The sequence below is a fragment of the Ciconia boyciana genome, chromosome 16, assembly GCF_034638445.1.
Source record: "Ciconia boyciana chromosome 16, ASM3463844v1, whole genome shotgun sequence".
In the NCBI taxonomy this organism is placed as follows: Eukaryota; Metazoa; Chordata; class Aves; order Ciconiiformes; family Ciconiidae; genus Ciconia; species Ciconia boyciana.
In genome coordinates, this window is record NC_132949.1 from 7,956,136 (window position 1) to 7,979,164 (window position 23,029).

Consider the following 23,029-nt stretch of genomic DNA (forward strand, 5'->3'; position numbering starts at 1 on the left):
TCGGGACCACCCACTCTGACAGTCCCTCTCAGGCACAGCAGTGGGACCGGGCTGCACAAACCCCCTCGGCTGATCCCCCGTGGTGTGGTTCTCAACAGCAATACCCAAAGCGTCACCCCATATCACAGAGGGGATGGGATGGTTCTGCCTGCTGCTGAGGAGCACCCAGGAGCCAGCGATGGGAAGGGAAAACCAGATGGCTCCTGCCGCCCCGCACTCTGGGCACCGATTATCCTCCCTTTTGGGCAGCAGGAGGGCCACGGCAGTCCTGCGGGGTCCAGCTGAGCGTTTGCACTAGGAGGAAAGGAATAAACAAACTGCAGCCAGACATGAGCATAACAAAATATTTAATGTGCCTTTTCTCAAAGGTAGGCATGCGTTGTGCGCATTGTGCTCAGATGCTTTCTGACAACAGCAGCTGCAAAAGATCCACCCAGGCAACACAGCAAAATGCCGCAGAGAATTACAGTTCTACATCACAAGAGAAACTTAAACCCAAATTAAATACCATCTATTCCAAGCCCAACTGTAAAACATTCATTTCTTTTCAAAGCTGATGCTATGCAGCTCTGGATGAGCATCCTGTGAATAGGACTGTCTTAGGAACTCGGCGAGCCAGCCAGCACTGCAGGAAACAGTGTGTTCATCACAGAACTTGTGCATCAATGTTCCCCCATCTGAGGCCAGCTAGGAGCAATGGTGGATCCCCTAACAACCACAGGGCAACTCATCTTGAACGCTTTGCCTGATAAAGTGCTTTTGGACATTCTGATGGTAAAAGGCACTAGAAGAAAACAAACGCAATTGCTGAGCAGCTTGTGAGGTGAATTTCGGGCAACACAAATCCATGCTGATAGGATTACATCGGAGTGAAATCCCAGCCATCCCAATGGGGAAACTCCGGTGCAATCTCACAGCGAGTCACTCACTGCATTAAGTCATGTGAAACTGAACGGGTGCACAGAGTTTCTAAGAGCAAATCTGTCCCAGCATATGGGAGAACAAGGTGACTACAGATCTCTCCCATCTCCTGCTCCTCTAATTCTAGGAAATTTAGCTTCAAACAGTGTGTGTTTTGCCAGAGCAGCATCAGAAATAAGACCTGTCCTCCTAGTGCTTTGCACTAAACTAGTCTCATTCCCAAAGAGAAAACAATATTCCTGTTACGGTCCTTTCCCCAGCAGCAACTCCCAGTTAGCAAAGTGCATGCTGGAAATTTATGAGACAGATGCTGCTGACCAGAGGCGAGTGATGAAGCGACTCTTAGGTGCAACCTCTAGTATCATATAGTTGAGGTTGTCACCTCTTTCTCCTTCACTCACTAGAAGACCAGGTGCCTTTATGGGCCTATAACGCTTATGACTAACAGCCCAAAGGGAGATATAATCCAGGCTGTGTGCCAAAGCCCTCTGACCAGGGACTGTCTCTTCCACAGCCTGGGCCAGACTGGCACAACTTAAACTCTGACTTTGCCATCTGTTGGATGGAGGCAAGCTCATTTAATGCAGAGTGGAGGAAAAAACTATCCCAGAGACAAAGAGCTGCTCTATACTCTCCATTGCTGCCCTGTCTGAGGAGCAGCCAAGTTGCATGCCACTAAAGCTGTATGCCTGCATCACCTCAAGCTCCACAGCACACTCGAGGAACATCATCTTAGCAGAGCACACAGTTTTCTGTTCTTTATTGTTTACCCCTGTGACAACCAAAGCACCTCACCCCCTATTTGAGCGGTTGCAATTCCCACTGCTGAGTTCCTAACCAGTTTCCCCCTATTTTGTGCAGTTTAACAGCAGCTCTTTGACATGAAGTGGAAAACAAGAGTCTTGTAATGTTTAGACAGGATGGATGAGTCCCGATTTCCTATGGAAGCCTAGGTCAGCACAGAAAATTTTGTGCTGTGGCCAGTCCTGTTCCTGCTAACCATGACAGCATTCCTCTCTACCAGCAGCCAAAAGACAGTAACAATCCCAACCTGTTTGTGTCTGTTTTGAAATGAGGTATTTCTCTCCCTCAGAAGGATGTAATGAGGCTAAGTTCATTACTGGTTATGATGTTTTTCCAAAAACAACAGATGAACGATAAACAAAGGCAAAATATTGTTAAGAAGATTTTGGGGGAATCTCAGAATCTGAGCCTAAATAACACAAGAAAATGCCAATAGGATTGAGGCACTTTGAGAAACTTTACTCCACATTCTTTGCATTTTCTCCTCTAAGCAAAACTGCCCATTTTTAGAGTACATGCAGCTAACACTCCCTCTTTGAGGCTCGTATATTAGCCTCCTGCCTGACACTGGCACTGCCCTCAGTGAATTTAATTTTACGGAGCTCTCAAAGTCACCTGCAGTGAAACAGCCACTTTGCACTCCAAGATCTCAAACCACAGCACACACAAAGTTATTTGGCCTGGGCTTGCCAGGAACCTCTCTAGATATCTCAGCCACCAGTTAAACAGCTGCTCTTTAAAAACAGCCTCTCACAATAGTTCAGGATAAGTGAGCAATGCTGATATGCTCAAAATCACCAGGAGAAGTTGTGTCAACAGAATGGAATTGGTCACGCTGGAATTTGGCCAGGCCATTTGGGATTAACACCCTGAATATTGCAAAAGAGCCACAAAAAGCTCTGTGTTAAGAGAAGAACCATCAAACCATCCTCTAAATTAACTGCAGTGCTCTTCCTAGCCACCACTCGCCAGATGACTAACGTGCTTTTGTATCACAGCGGCTCTTCCTCGGAAGCCTGCCTTCCGCTCACTGGTCCAGCCACACCCTGCTCAGCTTGAAAAAAGAGAATAAAAGGGGAGGAAGAAAGTAATTTTCCTCTCTTCCCCTGTTACATAAATCAGAGTTGTTGGTTGGTCGTTTTGTTTTTAACCATCCATAAAACCTTTGAAACTCCAGAAACACTTCTCCAGCTCTAATTCAATCATCCTTTTTTTGTCAAACACCATGCTAAGCCAACCAATTCCGATCTGATGTTCAGTCCTCTCACTTCAGCTAATCTTGTCAAAACATTTTCATTTGTTAGCACCACTGTAGGACTGAGGTTCAGAAACGTTTTGAGGCCACTACAGAAATACTTGCTAGAAATATTCAAAAGTGGTATTTAAAAAAAAAAAGAAGACATTCACTAGTTTCCACAGGACTTTTCCTTCATTATTCCAACTTAGACTAAGTATTTCTAAAACTCTATACAGCATTTGTTTACTCACTGCATTGAAGCAAAGAACCCTGAAGTAAAAATTGGGCTTGTGCGTTGAATCCCCCTTAGAGCGGGGTTCTTAATCTGCGGGTCTACTTGTAAAAAGCGTGACTGAGGCAATGCAAAACCCTAAGAGATATATGGCAAGACACACAGGAAGAAAAATGTGCACTTCAGATACAATCAAGCTCACCAGAGTTGAAGAAAGAGAAAGTTTGGGTCAGCACGATCCACTAGAAGATTCTGTGTTTAAGGTGGCTGAGAATGCACAGCCAGTAAGTGATAATCAAGAAGCAGCAGCTGGCAGCAAAAAAAAGGAAAACCGAGGTTCTGTGCACACTAAGGAGATTTTAACTGATTTCAGAACAGCAGGACAGAGCTACCTATGCAACACAGAGAAAATAATATGGTGCAAACAGCAGGCCATAAGCAAGGAAATAAAGCTGTGAGGATGCAGTGATAGGAAGTGATGTTACGTTGGTTAAGCAGCACTAGCTAGGCCAGGATCCCTCTCTGTGATCCACGGCAAGCACAGGAATTCACCCACTTTATCGGGTGCCTTTTCAGAGCACAGTCTCTGCTAGGTAGTTGTCCGCTTGGTTCTTCTCTCCCCCCACTAAACGTGTGCTGATATTAGAGAAGACAGAGTAAAAAAGTGCTCAGTTGAACAGCTTCCAGCAAAGGAGTTCAGTGTCTTCAGCAGAACTGCAGTCACCTTCTCCTTCTGCTTGGTCCCAGGAGGTGATTTCCTACAGGCTGGTGGAGCTCTGGGAGCTCTGACATTTCCAACGTGCTCATGACAGAGCAAAGCCATCAGTTTCCCCTCCTCCAGGAGAACAGCAGGTAGCCATATACATGCCCCTTTCAGCCTTCCTTCCTTGTAGCGCTATCGGTGTTCTTCAGGGCACACAGGAGGCTGCAGAACAGCTCATACCAAAAGAAGACAAGGCCAGTAGAGACAGCAGCCTTCAGCAAGCTGGGCGAAAGGCCCTTAAAGAATCCACCTGGGCCCTCCTCTCGCATGATCTGCCTTATGCAGTCCAGAAGACCCCTATACATCCGTACCTGGGAGAGAAATGGTGAAAAGGTTAAACAAGAAAACTCCAGGACAACTTATACGGAAAAGAACACAGAGGTCCCCAAACTATACCACAGAAACATAATCTAGACATGCAGCCTGGAGATGCCTTTCTGGCTATTATTATAACTAACTGAAAGTTTCACAGAACCAGTTTGTAGAGAGTGGGGTAGAGGAAAAGTACGTATTTTGCATCAGCAATAGCTTATGTAGATTGAAGGGCCATAAAATCTTTATGCTACAACAGCACGTATTATTTATGGTACAAGTTTGTGAAGTAATTCTTTCAGATTGTGTTGTTATTGTTTTCCATCCCCTTCACTCTCTAAGGAGGAACAACTTTTCAGTTTTCTGACAGAAAGAAAACACAGCTACAGCACTTAGAAGTCTCTAAATTAGCTACCTGCATGTCATCGTGTCACACTGTGAAGGTTTAACATCTTGTGACACATCAATGCTAAGAACAAATTCTGTACCTCACTGGAAGAGGAAAAGCATCCAATGGAATGGGTTAAGACTTCAAATTCCTATCCCAGAGTTTCTTGAGGTACAGACTGATTTGCTTCTCAGATCCAACGGATTTGAAGGAAAAAAGAAAATTTCCACATTTCATGGGAAAAAAGACAGTTCCTTGAAAGATCCATATTTGTCTTACAGTGTACTTTGAGGTCGTAAAGATGGTGCTAAAGAACACCAGAAGTATTTAATTTGCTTTGAATTTCAGGATGTTCTGCACATAAGACATGCTGAACACTTGGTGCCCATTCCTTGTATCAAAATACTAATTGTAGAAAAGGATCCTGACAGACAGGCGATCCCAGCATAAAGCTAGCGTCATCCTCTGCTAGTCCTGAATCACAAATACGAAGCTGCAACTAGAAAAGTAAATCGAAACCCTTTTGCCTGCCTAACTCATCCCCAGCTCTGAGACAGCCAGCATGATGGAGATGGATGAGAAGGCAGAGCACAGGTATGGTGGACAATGTCATAAAATTAACTCAGTTTATTCACGCAGCTATTCCCATTATTAAGTGAAAACAATGCTCAGCTCCCAGAAGTTCCCTGGGAGCTCCCAACCCAAATGTGAACACAACACATACCACTGGTGAATCATCACTGCATTCTGGTGATGACTGGCTCTGGATTGTCTTGATGCAAATCCATACTTATGAAAATCAGTCAATTCAAACATTTCTCACCTGCCCAAAGGCTGCCCGGGCATGCTCAAAGCCACCCACTTGCAGTCGTTTTTTGAACAGGTCAAAAGGGTAAGTGAGAGTTTTGCTGATGATTCCAGCGCAGCTGCCACAAACAAGGTTTTTAACATTGCCTGAGAAGCAGAAAGGGGAGAGGATAGTGGGGAAGGAAAAAAGAGGATTAGCAGGGAGTTCTGATTCAAGATCATGAGAGGTAAGTTACAATCACTTTTCACAAGAAGTAAGGCCAAAAAGGCCCTTTAAAGTTGCATCACCTCTTCTGCATAGTTTGGGCCACAGAACCTCAATCTGTATTTTCTATATCAGGCTCGCAATGTCTGTTGGAGGCAGAGCGTAACAGCTCACCTTGGTTCATTACACTGATTTATGCTTTTGCTCTGCCAAGTGGCATTGCACAAAAAACCCCCAGTCACCAGAGAACATGCCACTAGTGGATGGAAAACTTTTCATGCTCCCCAGTAAAAGCCCGGTAACTGGAAATCTTGCATTCCTGATTGCTCATACTGACTTATTCTGGATTGGAATAAGTCACAAGTTGACACTGCCTGATGATTTCAGAGGCTTGTGTGAAATGAGTTTTGTGATATTAGACTTTTTCCTGACAAACATGAGTTCCCAGCACAAAACCACCACCAGCCTCTGCCATCTAAAAATAAATATGCAGACATGATATTGAAAAGTCTAGGTCCTCTATTGAAGAAATTCCATTGAGGAACAAAAGCAGGCTGATGCTGCACACACTCTCCCTCAGGGAGGCACTAGTATCTAGAACTATCAAGGTGACAGGCCGCATCAGGATGAGGTTCTCTTATAACGGAGCTAGAAATCAACATAAAAATATCAAATCAAGAGCTTGGCAGTTTTAAATTAGGCTAAATGAATCCTCTTCTGTAACAGCTGTGCTGGAATCTGTAGGCAGATTTCCTGAGGAAATCCAAGAGTCCTGTCCCCACAGCACTAATGAAACAGAGAAAGATTATGCCAGCACTGTCTTCCCATAGTATGAGTGATGTGATGCAGCTCAAGAAAGAGTACCCTGGCCTGTGACACTTCACTTTCCCATCCATCCACATTTCCATCACAGTTATTCCATAACAGGAGCTGTTTGTAAGCTTCACTGTACTTACTTACTCGTATAGTCCACTGACTATTATCTGCTGCTGTTGTTTGATGTGGGCACCAGTGATACAGCCAGGAGCACTTTGAGGAGTACCAAGAAGGATTACAGAGCCCTGGCAGTGGCGGTAAGGGACTCTGGAGCTCAGGTAGTTTTTTCATCAATCCTCCTGGTCAAAGGGAAAGGGTTTGAAAGGGCCAGTTGAATCTGGCGAATCAACAAATGGTTACAGGACTGGTGCCACAGCCAGGGGTTCAGCTACTGAGACCATGGGACTCGCTTTGAGAAACCTGGTCTACTGGGGGCTGATAGGTTCCATCTGTCAGAGAAGGGGAAGAGCATCTTTGGTCATAGGCTTGCCAAGCCGGTGAAGAGGGCTTTAAACTAAAGTTGCTGGGGGAGGAGAACCTCAATCCATCCCACTCCTACCAGTTTGATGCCAGTGCCAGCAAGAGATGCCCAGAGCCTAGAGAAGGATCACAGGTCAGCAGGAGAGCACCTGAAGAGCAGCACAAAGGAATTCCAGGCACTCCAGCCAGTAAGTCAGCTTCATCGGGGGCCCAACTTAAATGCCTCTATGCAAACATATGTAGCATGGGGAATAAACAAGAGGCGTTAGAGACGTGCGCATGCCTGCAGGGCTATGATCTTATTGGCATCACGGAGATGTGGTGGGATGGCTCCTATGACTGGAGTGTTGGAATGGAAGGACACAGGCTCTTTAGGAAGGACAGGCAGGGGAGATGAGGAGGGGGTGTTGCCCTCTATGTCAATGACCAGCTGGAGTGCATGGAGCTCCACTGGGGATGGATGAGGAGCTGAATGAGAGCTTATTGGTCAGGATTAAAGGGAGGGCAGGGATAGGTGACATTATAGTGGGGGTCTGCTACAGGCCACCTGACCATGAAGACCAAGTGGATGAGGCCCTCTACAGACAGATAGGAGCAGCCTCATGTTCAGAAGCCCTGGTCCTCATGGGGGACTTCAACCAGCCTGATATCTGTTGGAGGGACATAAGCAGTCTGGAAGGTTTCTGGAATGCGTTGATGATAACTTCCTTCTCCAAGTGATAGAGGAGCCAACAAAGAGAGGTGCTATGCTGGACCTTGGTCTCACCAACAAGGAGGGGCTGGTAGGGAATGTGAAGCTCAAGGGCAGCCTTGGCTGCAGTGACCATGAAATGGTGGAGTTCAAGATCCTTAGGGCACCGAGGAGGGTGCACAGCAAGCTCACTACCCTGGACTTCAGGAGAGCAGACTTTGGTCTCTTCAGGGATCTGCTTGGTAGAATACCATGGGATAAAGCCCCGGAGGGAAGGGGGGCCCAAGAAAGCTGGTTAATATTCAAGGATCACCTCCTCCAAGCTCAGGAGTGATGCATCCCAACAAAGAGGAAGTCAGGCAAAAACACCATGAGGCCTGCACGGGTCAACAAGGAGCTCCTGGACAAACTCAAACACAAAAAGGAAGCCTACAGAGGGTGGAAGCAAGGATAGGTAGCCTGGGAGGAATAAGAGAAATTGTCTGAGCAGCCAGGGATCAGGTTAGGAAAGCTAAAACCCTGATAGAATTAAATCTGGCCAGGGATGTCAAGGGCAACAAGAAAAGCTTCTATAGGTACATTGGTGATAAAAGGAAGACTAGGGAAAATGTGGGCCCTCTCCAGAAGGAAATGGGAGACCTGGTTACCCAGGATATGGAGAAGGCTGAGGTACTCAACAACTTTTTTGCCTCAGTCTTCACTGGCAAGTGCTCAAGCCACACCGCCCAAGTCGCAGAAGGCAAAGGCAGGGACTGGGAGAATGAAGAACCACCCACTGTAGAAGATCGGGTTCGAGACCATCTAAGGAACCCGAAGGTGTACAAGTCCATGGGACCTGATGAGATGCATCCACAGGTCCTGAGGGAACTGGTCAATAAAGTTGCTAAGCCACTATACATCATATTTGAGAAGTCGTGGGAGTCCAGTGAAGTTCCCACTGACTGGAAAAGGGGAAACATAACTCCCATTTTTAAAAAGGGAAAAAAGGAAGACCCAGGGAACTCCAGGCCAGTCAGTCTCACCTCTGTGCCCAGCAAGATTTTGGAGCAGATCCTCCTGGAAACTATGCTAAGGCACATGGAAAATAAGGAGGTGACTGGTTACCCCAGCATGGCTTCACTAAAGGCAAATCATGCCTGACAAATTTGGTGGCCTTCTACAATGGGGTTACAGCATTGGTGGATAAGGGAAGAGCAACTGATGTCATCTACCTGGACTTGTGCAAAACATTTGACACTGTCCCGCACAACATCCTTGTCTCTAAATTGGAGAGACATGGATTTGATGGATGGACCACTCGGTGGATAAGGAATTGGGCGGATGGTAACACTCAAAGAGTTGCAGTCAATGGCTCGATGTCCAAGTGGAGACCAGTGACGGTGTTCCTCAGGGGTCAGTATTGGGACCGGCGCTGTTTAACATTTTTGTCAGTGACATGGACAGTGGGATTGAGTGCACCCTCAGCAAGTTTGCTGACGACACCAAGCTGTGTGATGTGGTCGACACGCTGGAGGAAGGGATGACATTCAGAGGGACCTTGACAGGCTTGAGAGGTGGGCTCATGCGAACCTCATGAAGTTCAACAAGGCCAAGGGCAAGGTCCTGCACATGGGTTGGGGCAATCCCAAGCACAAATACAGGCTGGGCAGAGAATGGATTGAGAGCAGCCCTGAGGAGAAGGACTCGGGGGGTGTTGGTTGATGAGAAGCTCAACGTGATCCAGCAATGTGCACTTGCAGCCCAGAAAGCCAACCGTATCCTGGGCTGCATCAAAAGAAGCGTGACCAGCAGGTCGAGGGAGGTGATTCTCCCCCTCTGCTCTGCTCTGGTGAGACCCCACCTGGAGTACTGCATCCAGCTCTGGGGCCCCCAACATAAGGAGGACATGGACCTGTTGGAGCGAGTCCAGAGGATGGCCACGAAGATGATCAGAGGGCTGGAATACCTCTCCTATGAAGACAGGCTGAGAGAGTTGGGGTTGTTCGGCCTGGAGAAGAGAAGGCTCCGGGGAGACCTTATAGCAGCCTTCCAGTACCTGAAGGGGGCCTACAAGAAAGCTGGAGAGGGGCTCTTTACAAGGGCATGTAGTGATAGGACAAGGGGTAATGGCTTTAAACTGAAAGAGGGTAGATTTAGATTAGATATAAGGAAGGAATTCTTCACTATGAGGGTGCTGAGGCACTGGAACAGGTTGCCCAGAGAAGCTGTGGATGCCCCATCCCTGGAAGTGTTCAAGGCCAGGTTGGATGGGGCTTTGAGCAACCCGGTCTAGTGGAAGGTGTCACTGCCCATGGCAGGGGGGTTGGAACTAGATGATCTTTAAGGTCCCTTCCAACCCAAACGATTCTATGATTCTACTTTTGCATTATTTATGCAGGGGTAAGAATGAGAGATGGGAAACTGAGATACTTCTGAGATGTTACATCAAAAAGGGTTATAGGACAGAAAACTGAGCTTATGTCAGTCTCCCAAACTAGCATTCATCCTTTCTTTCTCTCCAGATCGCAGACATCACTCTCCCAAGTGCCTACCTCCTTTCTTTCCTTCAGCTGGAATCACCCATTCAGAAAACTGTTGCAGAATGTTGTAGAAGGAGAACTGGAGACCAGCATACGGAAAGATCGCAATGATTGTGGGGGTCAAACCTCTATAGAAAGTCCGAGGCCCTTCTGTCTGGTACATGGTCACCACTGCATGGCGAAGGTTGCAATAGACCTAGACAATAAAGAAAAGGCTGACTCTCTAGTGAAACAGGCTTAAAAACAGCAAACCAAAGGTCAGGTTATTTCCCAGTAATGAGGATAGGAATTTCCCGCTGTCCAAAATACAATCGACTGATTTTCAGCACAAAGCTATGAACAAAGTGATTTTGCACATCTTCACACAGTATTCTCAGCTAAGCCCTTGTGACTGTTCTAAGTAAGCTGATAACCTAAACCTACCTCTGAGCCACAAGAGACTAACTGAATGAACGATCATTAGCTCTGCACTGAAAGGCCTGGGCTGACACTGTATCCCACATCCAAGCTATGCTTCTGAGGGGAAGAAACAAGACACAGAGCTGAGAGCTGTAGCCTGAGACCACTTGCATCACAGACATGATTATTTTTCTCTTAACAGCTCTGCTTGCTCCTGCAACAGAATTCATATAATATATACTGTGATTCTACTGCAGGCTAAGTCAAAAAACAGAAACGGCTCTGATAAAAACCCGAATCAGTCTAGGTATTACAGACCTAATTAGCATGGAGACCAATTATTGCATAAATAAGAACATGAAACACAGGTGAAAGGTTGACTGGTTTCAAATATCATCCCCATCAATATCTAAACATGACTCTGTGCAAGTGGAAAGTTTCAAACACTTAACATTTGACAGACTGGGGCATGTGTTCTATAAATGGCCAACAGCCGAAATGAAAATTGAGTTATCCTGTTAAGGAGAGTTTCTCCTTTCTGGATCACCTGTCAGGAGTCAACCACAATCAGGAGCAGCAAAACATAATTAAGAAAGCTGCGTCAACAGCACAGAGGGTAACCTGGCAACAGTGCAAACATTGCCCAATAACAGCACCTGTTCCTTTATGCTAACCCACAGACTGTTATGTACTTTTCAAACATCCTGTATTCATACACATGAAATATTGCGCTACTGCTATGGATAATAATTCCAAGCATTAATCCTCAATCATACCTTAGGCTCACCCTGAGCAGCAAAGCGGGTGCGTAGTGTGTCAACAGGTTGAACTGCAACAGTGGCTGTGCAAGCAGCCAGTCCACCGCAGACGAAGTGCACAAAGGAATCACGGGCATTGTATGAGGTGACGTTGTGCACCAGTTTTGTCAAGCTTTCAAATGCCATGAACTTACAGAAACAAACATACACAGGTCAAGGAGGCAATCCTTATCACTGACAGGGATCTCCCACTCCTCTCCATTTCACCAGAAGAGCTCCACCCACCGCTTGTAAGCACCTTCTCTCTCTGTCCTTGAAAAGTCCTCCCCAACTTGCAACCTGTTGGAGCATGTGCTCAAAGAATACCTTGTAAAAATCACTGAGCAGCCTGGGGAATGCTTGGGATATTCTGATCTCTGACAATTCCGCTAAATCTTGCATTTAGAATTGTGAAAAACTAATTTTAATGCTCTATGTATCCTGAAGAGTATTTACTATATTACAGATATGCTGCCCATTATTCTTTCAACCACTGCTCATAGAACTTGTTAATATTTACAAATTAAGCATAACAATGCTGTGTAAAACACCATCATCAGCTTCATTGACCTTTTCACTAACAAGCTGTTAAGGTGACAGCATGAACCAAAGCAAAAAACTACACAGGCTTGGAACATGAACAGCTCAGCCAAGTATCAGCAGCAAACAGGGCTTGTCTATGACACCAGATGCAGACAGACCTCAGTTTGCTCTAGCTATACTCCAGGCTGGCCAGGCAGACCATTCAGCAAGCTAAGGAATATTAACTTAGGAATTATATATCAGCATTATACAACTACACATCTTCAAGACAGGAGGTGGCTTAATTGGTACAGTTTAAACCTGGACTTTTTTGGATCTGCCCATGCAGCCAGTCTGAAGAGGAGCAAAGCAGAGTCCTATGTATGTATGCTGGGCCCGGTTGATGTCCGGTCACCTTACCTGAACAGCTCCATAGCCAACTGAAAGGAACTGAGCAGGAACATGGCCCTTCCAGAAGGCTACCAACCCCTCTTCCTGCAAGATGCGCTGTACAGCTTGCAAGATGCCATGATACTTAGCCCCTGGGTTTCTGGAGGAGAGCTGCTCAATCTGAAGCTGGAGGAAAATAGAGAAAATATTTTCAATTCCACGTCATTGGAACAATGTTCAACAATGTTCAAGTGTCCGGTTCAGGAATTCACTATCTTAACAGCCACCCAATGCTAAGAGATGACATTCTGCCTTCCCACAGAATCACATCTAGAACTGACTAGGATGTTATTTATGTAGGGCTCTAAAAGAACAAAAACGTGCATGCAACACAAAGGGAATCAGTAGGGATGATGGTGAAATTCAGTTAGACAGCAGAGACCATTCAGAAAAATGGAGAAAGAGAACAAACTATGAAAAACACAAGATCCCATTCAAACACACAAGTTAAGTTATACAAACAGAAGCGGTGAACACAAGATAGCCCTGCTACCTTGCACAACCTGTATACAATGTAGGTAAGGGAGATTTAGTGCTCTCTGGTTGCACAAGTGATCTGTTCATCCAGGCTGAGATCAGCTCTGCTCTCTAACAGGCTCTTTCACCCCCTGTCCCCAAGCAAGCCGTGAGGAAGGTACCTGAAAGCGGATCTTGATGACATCCAAGGGGCTGACAATGACCCGAGTGACCAAGCCAGATGCTGATCCTGCTACAGCTGCTTCTGCCGTGGAGACGCACTTGGCCTCTGGGTCATAGCCGACCATGCCTGCCTGGTGTCCCCGCAGCCTGGGCAGAAGGACAGGGTGCCCCAGTGAGCCCTCCTCAGGCAAGGAGCTCTCCCCACTCCTTCCCACGCCAAGGCTCTATAGCCTTACCCCACAGCCTTCTGCCCATCCCAAAGTTTCCCCTCACCCCAAGGGCCCACAGACCCCCTTCCTCACCCCAAGGGCCCCAGAGTCCCCCCTCACCACAATCCCCACCACCCATCACCCCACAGCAGCCTCCCCTCTCCCCACGGGCCCCACAGCCCCCCCTGCCCCGCGGCAGGCACCGGAGCAGGATATGCAGCCAAACCCCGGGCAGGGCCGCCGGCTGGTGGCTGTCCGTGGCCCATGGCGGCGGTGCGCAGCCACGGCCGGCTCCCTGCCGCGGGCCCCGCCGGGACACCTCACCCGCCCGCCAGCTGCCGCCCGCTCCTCCGCACCGCACTGCGCCTGCGCGCCGCGGGGGACGCTGGGAAATGTAGTCCCTCAGCCCCGCCCCGGGGAGCGCCGTTCCCGAAATAGAGGGGGCTCGGCCCCGAGCTTTTGCGCTTCTAAAAGCAACGCCTGCACGGAGGAGCCTGCACTCCAGCAGCTCTCGTGCTGCTGCTGCTTTGCTGGATCAGGCGGCTGACAGTAAAATAACCTGGGATTTAGACTTTTTTTTTTTTTTTTCAGTCTACCACCAGTTTTGCTGACGCACATGCCAAAGCTGGGAAGTGGGAAAGGAAAATACCCATAAAGAAATGACTTGCTTGCAGTAGTTCTTCCACCGTGGCCTTAGCCTTGACATGATACAATCACAGTAGCAACAAACATTTTTCTTCCCTCTATAAAGCACAAGGAAAGGAATATTTTTCTAAACTTTTCAGTAGATACCCCAGGTACGAACAGCACACAATTTTGAGCAACATGTTCTGTTACAGCATTACAAAAGCGCCAAGAGCTCCGAACCATACTGCAAATCATTTCTATATTGACTTTACTGGCACAAATGAAAAATAAAGAACTAATCATGGGAATATGCAGGCATTTCTGAGCAACCACAAACTCCTTGACTACATCTGTATTTGAGCATATTAACTACAAGAGCAACTGTTAAAAAACAACCCAAACCCTCATGTCAGTGGGTCTTTTCCTATGGTATATTAAAATCTACTACAAAATTCACAGGTGCTTTCTGAACATAAGCGAAGGCTAGGGAGAAGCCGCAGAGCCAACAGACTAGCCGGCAGCTTCTCACAGGTAACCTGCAGAGCTGCCTGCACACCTCCTTAGCACAACTGAGCCCTTCTCTTTCTTCAGGCAACAAAAGTGGTAACAATGTGCAAGGCACTGATGAAGCAGAGCAAAAGCTCCTGCGACAGTCTGAGCCATGGCTGCTGTGCTTACACAAGTCATAGGCCCATCTTCCCCTCTGTCCTTCAGCAAGCTGCTCCAGAAATCACTGGTGTATCGTTCTCCATTACTGGCTCCTTGTGACATTACCCTCTGTACCACAGGGACACTTTAGCAGTTCGGTAAAAAAAGCTTAAGAAAAAAGCAAGGGAAGAAATTTTAAAGTGCCATCCTCCCATTCTGCTGATAGATACATGGTCTTCAATCCTGGAAGCAACATGATCACTCCTTTCCCCCCTCCTCACTATCTGTAATGCCACACGTGCCAAGTGACAAGGCTCTCTGGTGACTTAGCTTGAAAGAGTAATGAATTCAGCCAGGTGTGCTGAGATTGAACTATGATGCTAAAGAGTCTGAGTGCTTCAGGCCAGAGCACACCTTACAGCTTTTCCCTCCCATAGCAATTTAATATCCTATAAATTAGGTTGATCAGTTATATTTTGGTCAGTTAACTGAAATAACAGACAGATGCTCAAGTGAAGAATTCAATGTATATTTATTATTCACAGTTAATTACTATCTACCAAATGCTGCTGCAGAGTTAAAGGATTAAGTACATAGGCCTTTTTTATTTAAACACTGATTTTTTTTTTTTAATATATATACACACACAAGACATATGTCTGCAAGGCTGCATGATATACACCAATTCCAAAATAAGGAAACAATCAAATGGTCCAGGTGTAGAATGCCATAGATTCCTTTTCCAATCACTCTACAAAGAAGGAAGAAAGTGAGTGACAGCTAGCAAGGAGAGGGGGAGAAAGTAATACTCTACAGGATAGCTCTCTCTTTCATCTGCTGGAAAATTAAAGTGTAAGGCAGAGTCCATCTCAGGAATAAAACATTTGTAACACTTATTACAAAAAAAGGCACCCTCCAACAAAAGATTGCCTGTTCTCAGGCAGGGCGGGAGATCTCCGCTGCAGTTTTTGGATTCGTTGGTGGGGTGAAGGGTTCCAGCCAAACAGCTGTCAAAAGGAAAAATAATGCAAGTGGAGATTGGCACAGAGAGCGGTGCGGCTTGATTGCTTTCCTTTCCATACAACTTAACGTCACACTGCTCTGGTGGAGGAGCAAATGGCCACAATAAATGCCATCATGGTGTGGGGTGGGGATTACAGTCATCACACAGCCTGCTGTGAATGTGGAGCGGGGTGGGGGGAATCTACTTCAACAGTAACACTGACCTGAGGAGGGAGGAGAAACTGGAGAACAGTGATGCCAACCCCACTTTCCAAGAGCAACACAACTGCAAATACTCCCTATCCAGGCCAAAGAGACAGGCTGATTACATGCATCACATAGAAACATTCACTAATAGCATAAAGTTTTTTCAAGCACTATTTCTTGAGGTTTCTCTGCATTATGAAGTTTTCCATCAAAGGAATGTACATTTTATAGGACATCTCAGGGCTATTATTTCTCAAATTCCCCGCTTAACCCTCCCTCCCCAAAATATTCTTCCTCATTTTCCCTGGTCATAACTTCCCCCTTTCTCTTACTTCTTTTGAGGCTCCTGGTTGCAGCTCCCCACCTCTGAGCAGCCTAAGCTGCCACTTGAATGCCTTGATTTTCTTTTCCTTGGAATAAGGAAAGTTGAACAGTAAGACAAATCTTAAGATTAAAGCTCGATCTCTGTTTGTAATTTTTTTTGAATGTCCATTGATAAAACCACCCTCCCTTACACCCTTCCCCCAAAAGTATTTATTTACACATAGGCAGAAAAAAACCCTCTGAAAAGCTGTGGACTGTCCTTTTAACTTAAAAAATAATAAAAAAAGAAAATAAGGGAAAGGCACTATGGAAAAAATTACAGAATGTGCTCAACCATACACCTTTAAGAAAAAACAAAAAAGCTGTCAGCACAGCATTAACAGACTTCAGTTGTACATTGGAGTTTCTCAAAGCAGCTCTGACTCAAAAGAAAAACAAAACAAAACAAAACAAAGAGCCACACAATTCTTCTCCCTTCCCCTGCTTGGAAGCTGCTGAGCTTCAGCAGAAAGTGCCAAAGGAGAAGAGACAATAAAAACTGGATTAACACCTCATCTTTCCCAGGCAAGAAGAGCTGAATGTTGAAGGCAAAAGCAGAGACTGATGATTTTTGTTTTTTTTTAAAGGCAGGACTGTGGATTTGGTTCTTCTCTCATGTCCCTTCATGTCAAATGAAGACCGTTTGCAGAGAGAGAAAATACCAGCAGAGTTTCTCCCTTTTCCTTTAACTGCATGGCTAGGACTTTATATGGCATTAAAACTTCATGCACTGATGGACAGAGGAGGAGAGGGAAACAAGAAGAGTGAATGAAAGGGGGTAACCCAGGAGCAGCTGAGGAAATTTGTTATTTTCATTTTTTTTCTTTTTTTTCTTTTTTTTTTTTTAAAGATAAGTTTTGGTGTGTAAGTTGAACTCTTTCCCCCCCGCCACCCCTGAAGTTCCGTACTGAGTGAAGGAGGATCACCTCACGGTGAAAGGTGACTCAGGTTTTATCGCCGTGTGATTTTAGGTCACTGGCTGCAGTTAGGCTCTGTATGTGTATTTACTGTTTCTCTGGTTTCTTTAAATAATCTCTAATATTTATCTCTAGATGTTCCGGTTCACTGGGGTCACATAGTTGCGTGGAAACATGCCCGTCTGTCCGTGGCAGGCTCCCTTCCACCAGTTGGGGTCAGAATTGTCAAGGACTTGGATAAAGTCTCCACGGCGGAAGCCCAGCTCTCCTTCCTCCTGGGGATCAAAATCAAACAGGGCCTGAACGTATGTTGGTTGCTGAAAGGGGAAAGAGAAAGATACACAAAGTGAGAATCATCCACAGCACTCGAGACATCTGCTCCCTCAGGCAGGAGCTTAACTTACACTAGAGTTTAACAGTAAATATTCAGGCTGTTTCATTTCCCTGCAAGCCAGCTTCCAACATCCGTAACAAGATGCTTGAATAGGAAAGTGTAGTCTATAGAAGACTTTAGAAAAATGTCAAGTTTCTGTGAAAGAGCCAAAATAAAGATAGCAGATGACTCGGATGTTTTCCTAGTATTTTCCAGTCTTCCATGACCTATTGTAAATCTGTACTCTATTGCAATACAATGGTCTTTTTGCTTATTCATCCTGTTTTCACCAACTGACAGCATGAATGTTACTGATCTACCTAACACTGTGATACACAAAGTTCCCCCTAAAAACTGGATGTTGGCATTTTACACATTTTCCTTAAAACTCCAGTATCAAGAAATGCCGTTGCAGAGGAATTCCATTCTTATGGAAAAGCTAACAGTTAATTTAAAATGCATTTGCATTCTTAAAATTATGAGGCTAGGAAGGTATCTTCATGCTTGTCATTTTCAGCCAGCTGTTTTCTCATCCTCTGTTTATCACTGTCCCGACAGCGCAGAGCCGGATGTTAATTCAGACAAACTGTAGCAAAGGGTGCCCATGGCACCTGGAGAGCAGTACAAGTTCCACACCCTTTGTCTTCAAGCTAGAACTAGAATGCTGCATTGAGGCAAAAGGATTTATCCAAAATTGACAAAAAATCCAGTTACATGCAACATAACATTCTGATTGCCCTGGGAAATGGAACAAAACAAAGAGCTAGATAAACACAAGCTGCTCTACTGGCACTTAGCAGTAGCTTTTGGTTTCTCTTAACACTGGCTAGATCCAAACCAGCAGGCTAGAGATGTTCCATATGCTACTACCTGTAACCACCTCTTCAGGAAAGACCAGTACCAAAGCTTCACTGGCTACAGAGGGGTACAGTTCTGGCTATGAACCAGTACAAGTAGAACTATCCTTTCTTACTGTGTCCTAAAACAGGAGTAAACCCATTTTTAAATCACAGGAATCAGATGATCTTCCTGCAACAGCATCCATAAACATTAAGACAAGCCAAATGTTCAAGCAGCAACAATGACACTTTGCCAGAACTGAAGGGGAGACTAGGGAGTTAGCAGGTAGGCTTTGCACAAATATCCAGCTTATTTCCCAGTATAATTCTGGGTGCGGGATCTAAAGATGATACACTTCCACAGACAAGAAAAATGTCAGTCAGCTTCTCTTCATCCCTATTGATTTACTCTAAGATTCAATCCCACTTCAGACTGTGGTTGCAATAGTCTAAATAGTGCACTCTAAGAGGACACTTCTCTTACCTGTGGCACCTGTTCAATGTCCCGGAGAAATATTTGCTGGTTCCTGGAGACAGATGTGGATCTGTGATAATCTACCAGCTCGTTCAAAGAATTGAACTTCACCACCCAGAGAAAATACTTGCCAGCCCCATCTCTAAGCACCTTGAAGTGCTGCACATCATTTCCAAACCTGGAAGGAAGGAGTGAAGAACACAAAAAAAAGCACATTATTAGTCACTGAGTACTCTTCTTCTGGGATTGTCAGTACAGAGTTTGGAACTAAAAGGTCCTTCAGGGTACAGTGAAAACTGTAAGTGGCACTGATAATATAGGTGCCAATTGGCTGCTGTAAAAAAGATGTCTGAAAACCACTTGTTAATTATATTTTACAGAAATCTGTAAATCAGAGAGAGAATCCAAATACTGAATTTATTCTGAAAAAAGTCCTGTGAGCTTCATATATGCTTTTCTTATAATAGGACTTCAGTTTAAAAACCAGCTTTTCAAACCATTCTGAATTTGCAGAAGTTTGAGGTCTTTTGGTCAAGGATTTCTGGTGTCACAACACTCTTTCTCCTGGATTACATGCAATATTTCAACTTTTTATTCTACACAACATCGCCACATAGCTGGCATCCAGTATACGTGCTTTTTGACGTATGTATGCAGTCACCTGAGTCGCTGAAGACAGTGCAGAGAATACCTCGGACACACACCATGGACTTTGCAGTGCAAGGTCACGTTAAAGTAGCTGTACCATGGTGCCTTCCACTCCATGTTCCCAAATGCAAGATTTCAAAGTCAAACAGTACAAGTGCTTCGGTTTAGCTCTTCACGCACAGCAATTTCACAACTGGCTTGAGCCAGTTTAGGTTTGTGCGACTCTTGCTATGATCCTGTACTTCTCACCGTCTCAGTCCCTCCCTCACACAGCACCACTGGGTGTGTGTGATATTGCAATAGACAAGCACCAGTCCCGTTATAGGTAAATTGCTGGGAAAACACTGCCACGGAGCAGGTAGGACTGTCTCTTTTGGGAGCCAGTCTGGACTTATGCAAAAGACTGTTTTGTAAAACAAAAGGATCTCTCTGGTGCTTCAAAAAGAAAGAACAGAAAATGCTCGAAAGGTGATACTGCACATGGAACGCAGCAACTCCAATTCTGTGTTAACAATTCTTTCTGACAAATGATGGCATTCAGCTGAAGCTACTTTTCCAACAATTTTACTCCGAATAAAGGGGAACCCCAAAGAGTCCATCAGGATTTTCCAGACAAGTGGCACATCAGTATTTTTCCTTCAGTCTAAAACACTGAAAGCAGGAGACAACTGTTCCCCACTTGGCATGCACAGCTTCTATACGTTGGCTGAAAACATAGACACTATCTTGGCTACAAAGCTAACATGAAACAACTCATGAGTACTGCCTCTGCTCTCCCTTCCTCAACCTGAGAGCTTCTCACCATTTCAAATCCTGCAGATCACTGTTTAGGATAAAAGACTTTTCTAAATTAAACAAACAGAAGGAAAAAAAAAAAAATCAACTCAGACATTACCACCAGATGGCAACACTAAGCTAACAGGCAAGCAGAATTATGCTATTATAACTTTATGTTTCTTAAAGGAATGCGCTTTCTGGAATGAAGCTTCCATTCATATCTAGTATTCCAGCTCAGATGCTTGTATCCAAGACAGAAATATAAACATCTCTTAAAACCAGTGGCTTTAATCCAGTTTGTTGGCATGGCTCAGTGCTGCTGTACAGGAGGACAAAAATTTGGTTACAGACCAAAGATGACCAGAAAAAAAAAAAAAATCCTGCCGAGACAGATCACTGATAGCCACAGAAAATAGAGCAAGCTAGGAATTGTGCATGAATAATCAAAAATTGTTAGGATTCTAATGAAAATCTTGTTCATTTCTGGTAGGAAAGGGGAAAATTACAGAAAATAAAGAAAAAGGCAAAAATCAACTGCTGGGGACAGAATCCCTCCCACCCCCAACCCACATTAAGTTACGTCACATACCCTTTCAAGTTTCTAATACCTATATTTTACAGTGAATTCAGATGGGCAAGATAGGTAGCACGGTATCTGTAGACCATGGCTAACTAGAAGAAACTCCTGCTGGTTAACAGCCAGTACTTCTAGCAAGGTTATTAAAGGATGAGAACTGCTCCTCCTCACTTCACTGTTATTCTCTACCAACACGGAATGCACTTGTGAGAGATAGAAGAGGCCTCTGTTTTCACAGCTCCGTGTCCCAGTGCTAGACAACATGAATATCCCCAAAGCATGAGCCAAGCAGACATGAAAAGCATATTTGGAAGTGTACTACACAAAGAGAGAAGGTAAGACTAATAACTTGTACTGCAGAAGAGGAATGAAAGAGGATGGGAGAGAACACGTACACACTGGGCCCTTTGTGGCTCTAAGGAGGAAAAATGGGATCCACAAACAAACCAACAGATAGTGCCTGAGACTACATAAGCCAGACAGCAACATGCCACCAGGTCATCCCTGCAGGCTCATTACAAACCAGAGCATATAAGTTTGTTGTATTAAAGAGGGAATAAATATCACTGGAAGAACAGGAATGCTATAGGGCATCTGGAAGATTATTCCTGCTCCTCAGCATTGACAATCACCTGTCCAAATGAGCAGTAGGTGGCCTGATTACCACACATGATTGCTTCTGGGCATTACTTACTTGACTGAGAGGGAAAAGTCCCCAGGAGCACTCTCACTCTCCCTGATGAGGAAGGCACCATCGTGTCTCTGTTTGCCTAACATCTCTTCAGCTTTCGCTCGGGGAATCTTTCCAAAAAACCACCTGTGGAGTGAGGAAAAGAAAACAATGGGGATCGTTAAGAATTTTAATCCTTTCATGGAAGAGCCAGACATAGATATTCACACAGAGATGAAATGATTCCTAACAGAAATAACTACACTGCACCTCACTGCCACTCCAATACAGGCTACTGAACCATGCAGCTTTTCACAATGTGTCATCCTGGCAATGAAGCAACCATGACCTGATAAGCAGGTGCTTGCAATAGCCCTATTCCACCCAATTTAGGAAAGCAGAGATGTGGTAAGAGTGAAATCCTCAAGTTACAGGATTTATTTTCAGAGGTGGAAAAAAAGCCTGCTCAAAATTTAATGCACTATTCACATTGTTTTGCACCCTATTGTATCTGCAGTTTAGCATATAAAACATCACAATGAGAACCTAATGTACACAATTGCTTCACAGCAGAGTCCTGCTGCATGAGACTAAGATGACTACCCTGGGAACTGGCTACAACCTTGGACAAAGTTAAAATGCCTACTGTGGTCTGCACTGATATCTTAGTAATTAGGTCTCATAATGTAAAGTAAAACAGGTTAAATGCCTAGCTCAAGCAAGAAACTCAAAAGTCCCTTCCTCTATCGCTAAGGAATAAAGTCTCATGTCTCTACACACAAAGTTTTAATTGTCCAAACTGTATGATGCCATCAACTCAGAGACAACAAAGAAGTCCTGCACTGGTGGCTGGTCACTATTGAACTTCCCTATGATATAGCAGCATTTATTTCACTATTAGTACCCCAAGATAATCAGGGGGGAGTAATTACACAGTCTCCTGTATTACTTATGCCTCCTAAGGAGAAGCCACCCATGCCTCAGTCATGATTTGCAGAGTAGACAATATAGAAAATTTAAGTTATTAGGGATTAAGCGCATGTTAAGAAACATCACTATTTTAGCAGGTAGGAATCTTTAAAAAAACCAAACTAGTATTTGCAAAATGCAAGGGAAACACTGGGAGTTCACTCACAGACTTCTCTTCAGAAACATCACAGCTGCAGAAAGAAGATCCTGTCTATGGATTGACCTGTCCTGCACAAGTGGAAAGTGCATTTTATATCAAAACCAGTTTCTAGTCTCTTTTAGATCAGGTGGTAAAACATGACTACTTCAGCAGAGAGAATAAGTAGCTTCATTCAGCAGCTGGTTGTTCCTGCAGCCTAGAGTCTGACCCCTACCAGAGCACTGTGGTCAAAGACAGGTATTGCGTCAGAAAGCTAAGGCAGTTGTGGGGAGTGGAGTTACATGCAGACCAAGTGAGAAAATTTCCCTCAAGGTCTCCCTGCTTCATTGCAGAAGACAGCTGAGCTGGGTGTGCAATTCGATTCTAGGAAAGATGCTGATAATACTTGTTTCAGTAGCTTATTTTCTTGCTTTCTCCTACAGTCAGGACAATCTAGTAGCTTTCACATAAGCAATCACATGAAATAGCTGCACCATCAAGCCACACCTGAAATTCCTGACAGCTGCACAGAAGTCAAAGCCACCAGCTGACCACCTCCATGACACCAAGGGTGAACGTATCTCAGGCAATCAGATTGTTAGCACTG

At 45.0% G+C, this 23,029-nt stretch overlaps 2 protein-coding genes across 5 annotated transcripts in view; both read right to left on the reverse strand.

Annotated features, from left to right (window-relative positions):
• Positions 1–338: 338 nt before the first annotated feature.
• SLC25A19 (solute carrier family 25 member 19) lies at positions 339–13,887 on the reverse strand. 4 transcript variants are annotated; one of them, XM_072881147.1, is made up of 7 exons: positions 13,841–13,887; positions 12,982–13,129; positions 12,314–12,469; positions 11,351–11,521; positions 10,188–10,371; positions 5,481–5,611; positions 339–4,268 (listed from the first exon to the last, which is right to left on the reverse strand). In XM_072881147.1, exons 2-7 carry the CDS (start codon positions 13,105–13,107, stop codon positions 4,068–4,070), a joined length of 969 nt encoding a protein of 322 aa, XP_072737248.1. In that variant the 5' UTR covers positions 13,108–13,129; positions 13,841–13,887; the 3' UTR covers positions 339–4,067. The 4 variants fall into 4 exon arrangements, with proteins under 4 accessions (XP_072737248.1, XP_072737247.1, XP_072737245.1 ...); XM_072881146.1 differs by lacking the exon at positions 13,841–13,887 and adding an exon at positions 13,516–13,538; XM_072881144.1 differs by lacking the exon at positions 13,841–13,887 and adding an exon at positions 13,395–13,512.
• Positions 13,888–14,974: 1,087 nt separating this feature from the next.
• The window catches only part of GRB2 (growth factor receptor bound protein 2), a 54,165-nt gene continuing 46,110 nt past the window's right edge, over positions 14,975–23,029 (reverse strand). Inside the window, exons 4-6 of the mRNA XM_072881281.1 lie at positions 21,339–21,461; positions 18,652–18,820; positions 14,975–17,272 (exon numbers count right to left, since the gene is read on the reverse strand). Coding sequence (XP_072737382.1) covers positions 17,087–17,272; positions 18,652–18,820; positions 21,339–21,461 — 478 coding nt within the window. The 3' untranslated portion in view covers positions 14,975–17,086. The remainder of the gene's footprint in view (positions 17,273–18,651; positions 18,821–21,338; positions 21,462–23,029) is intronic.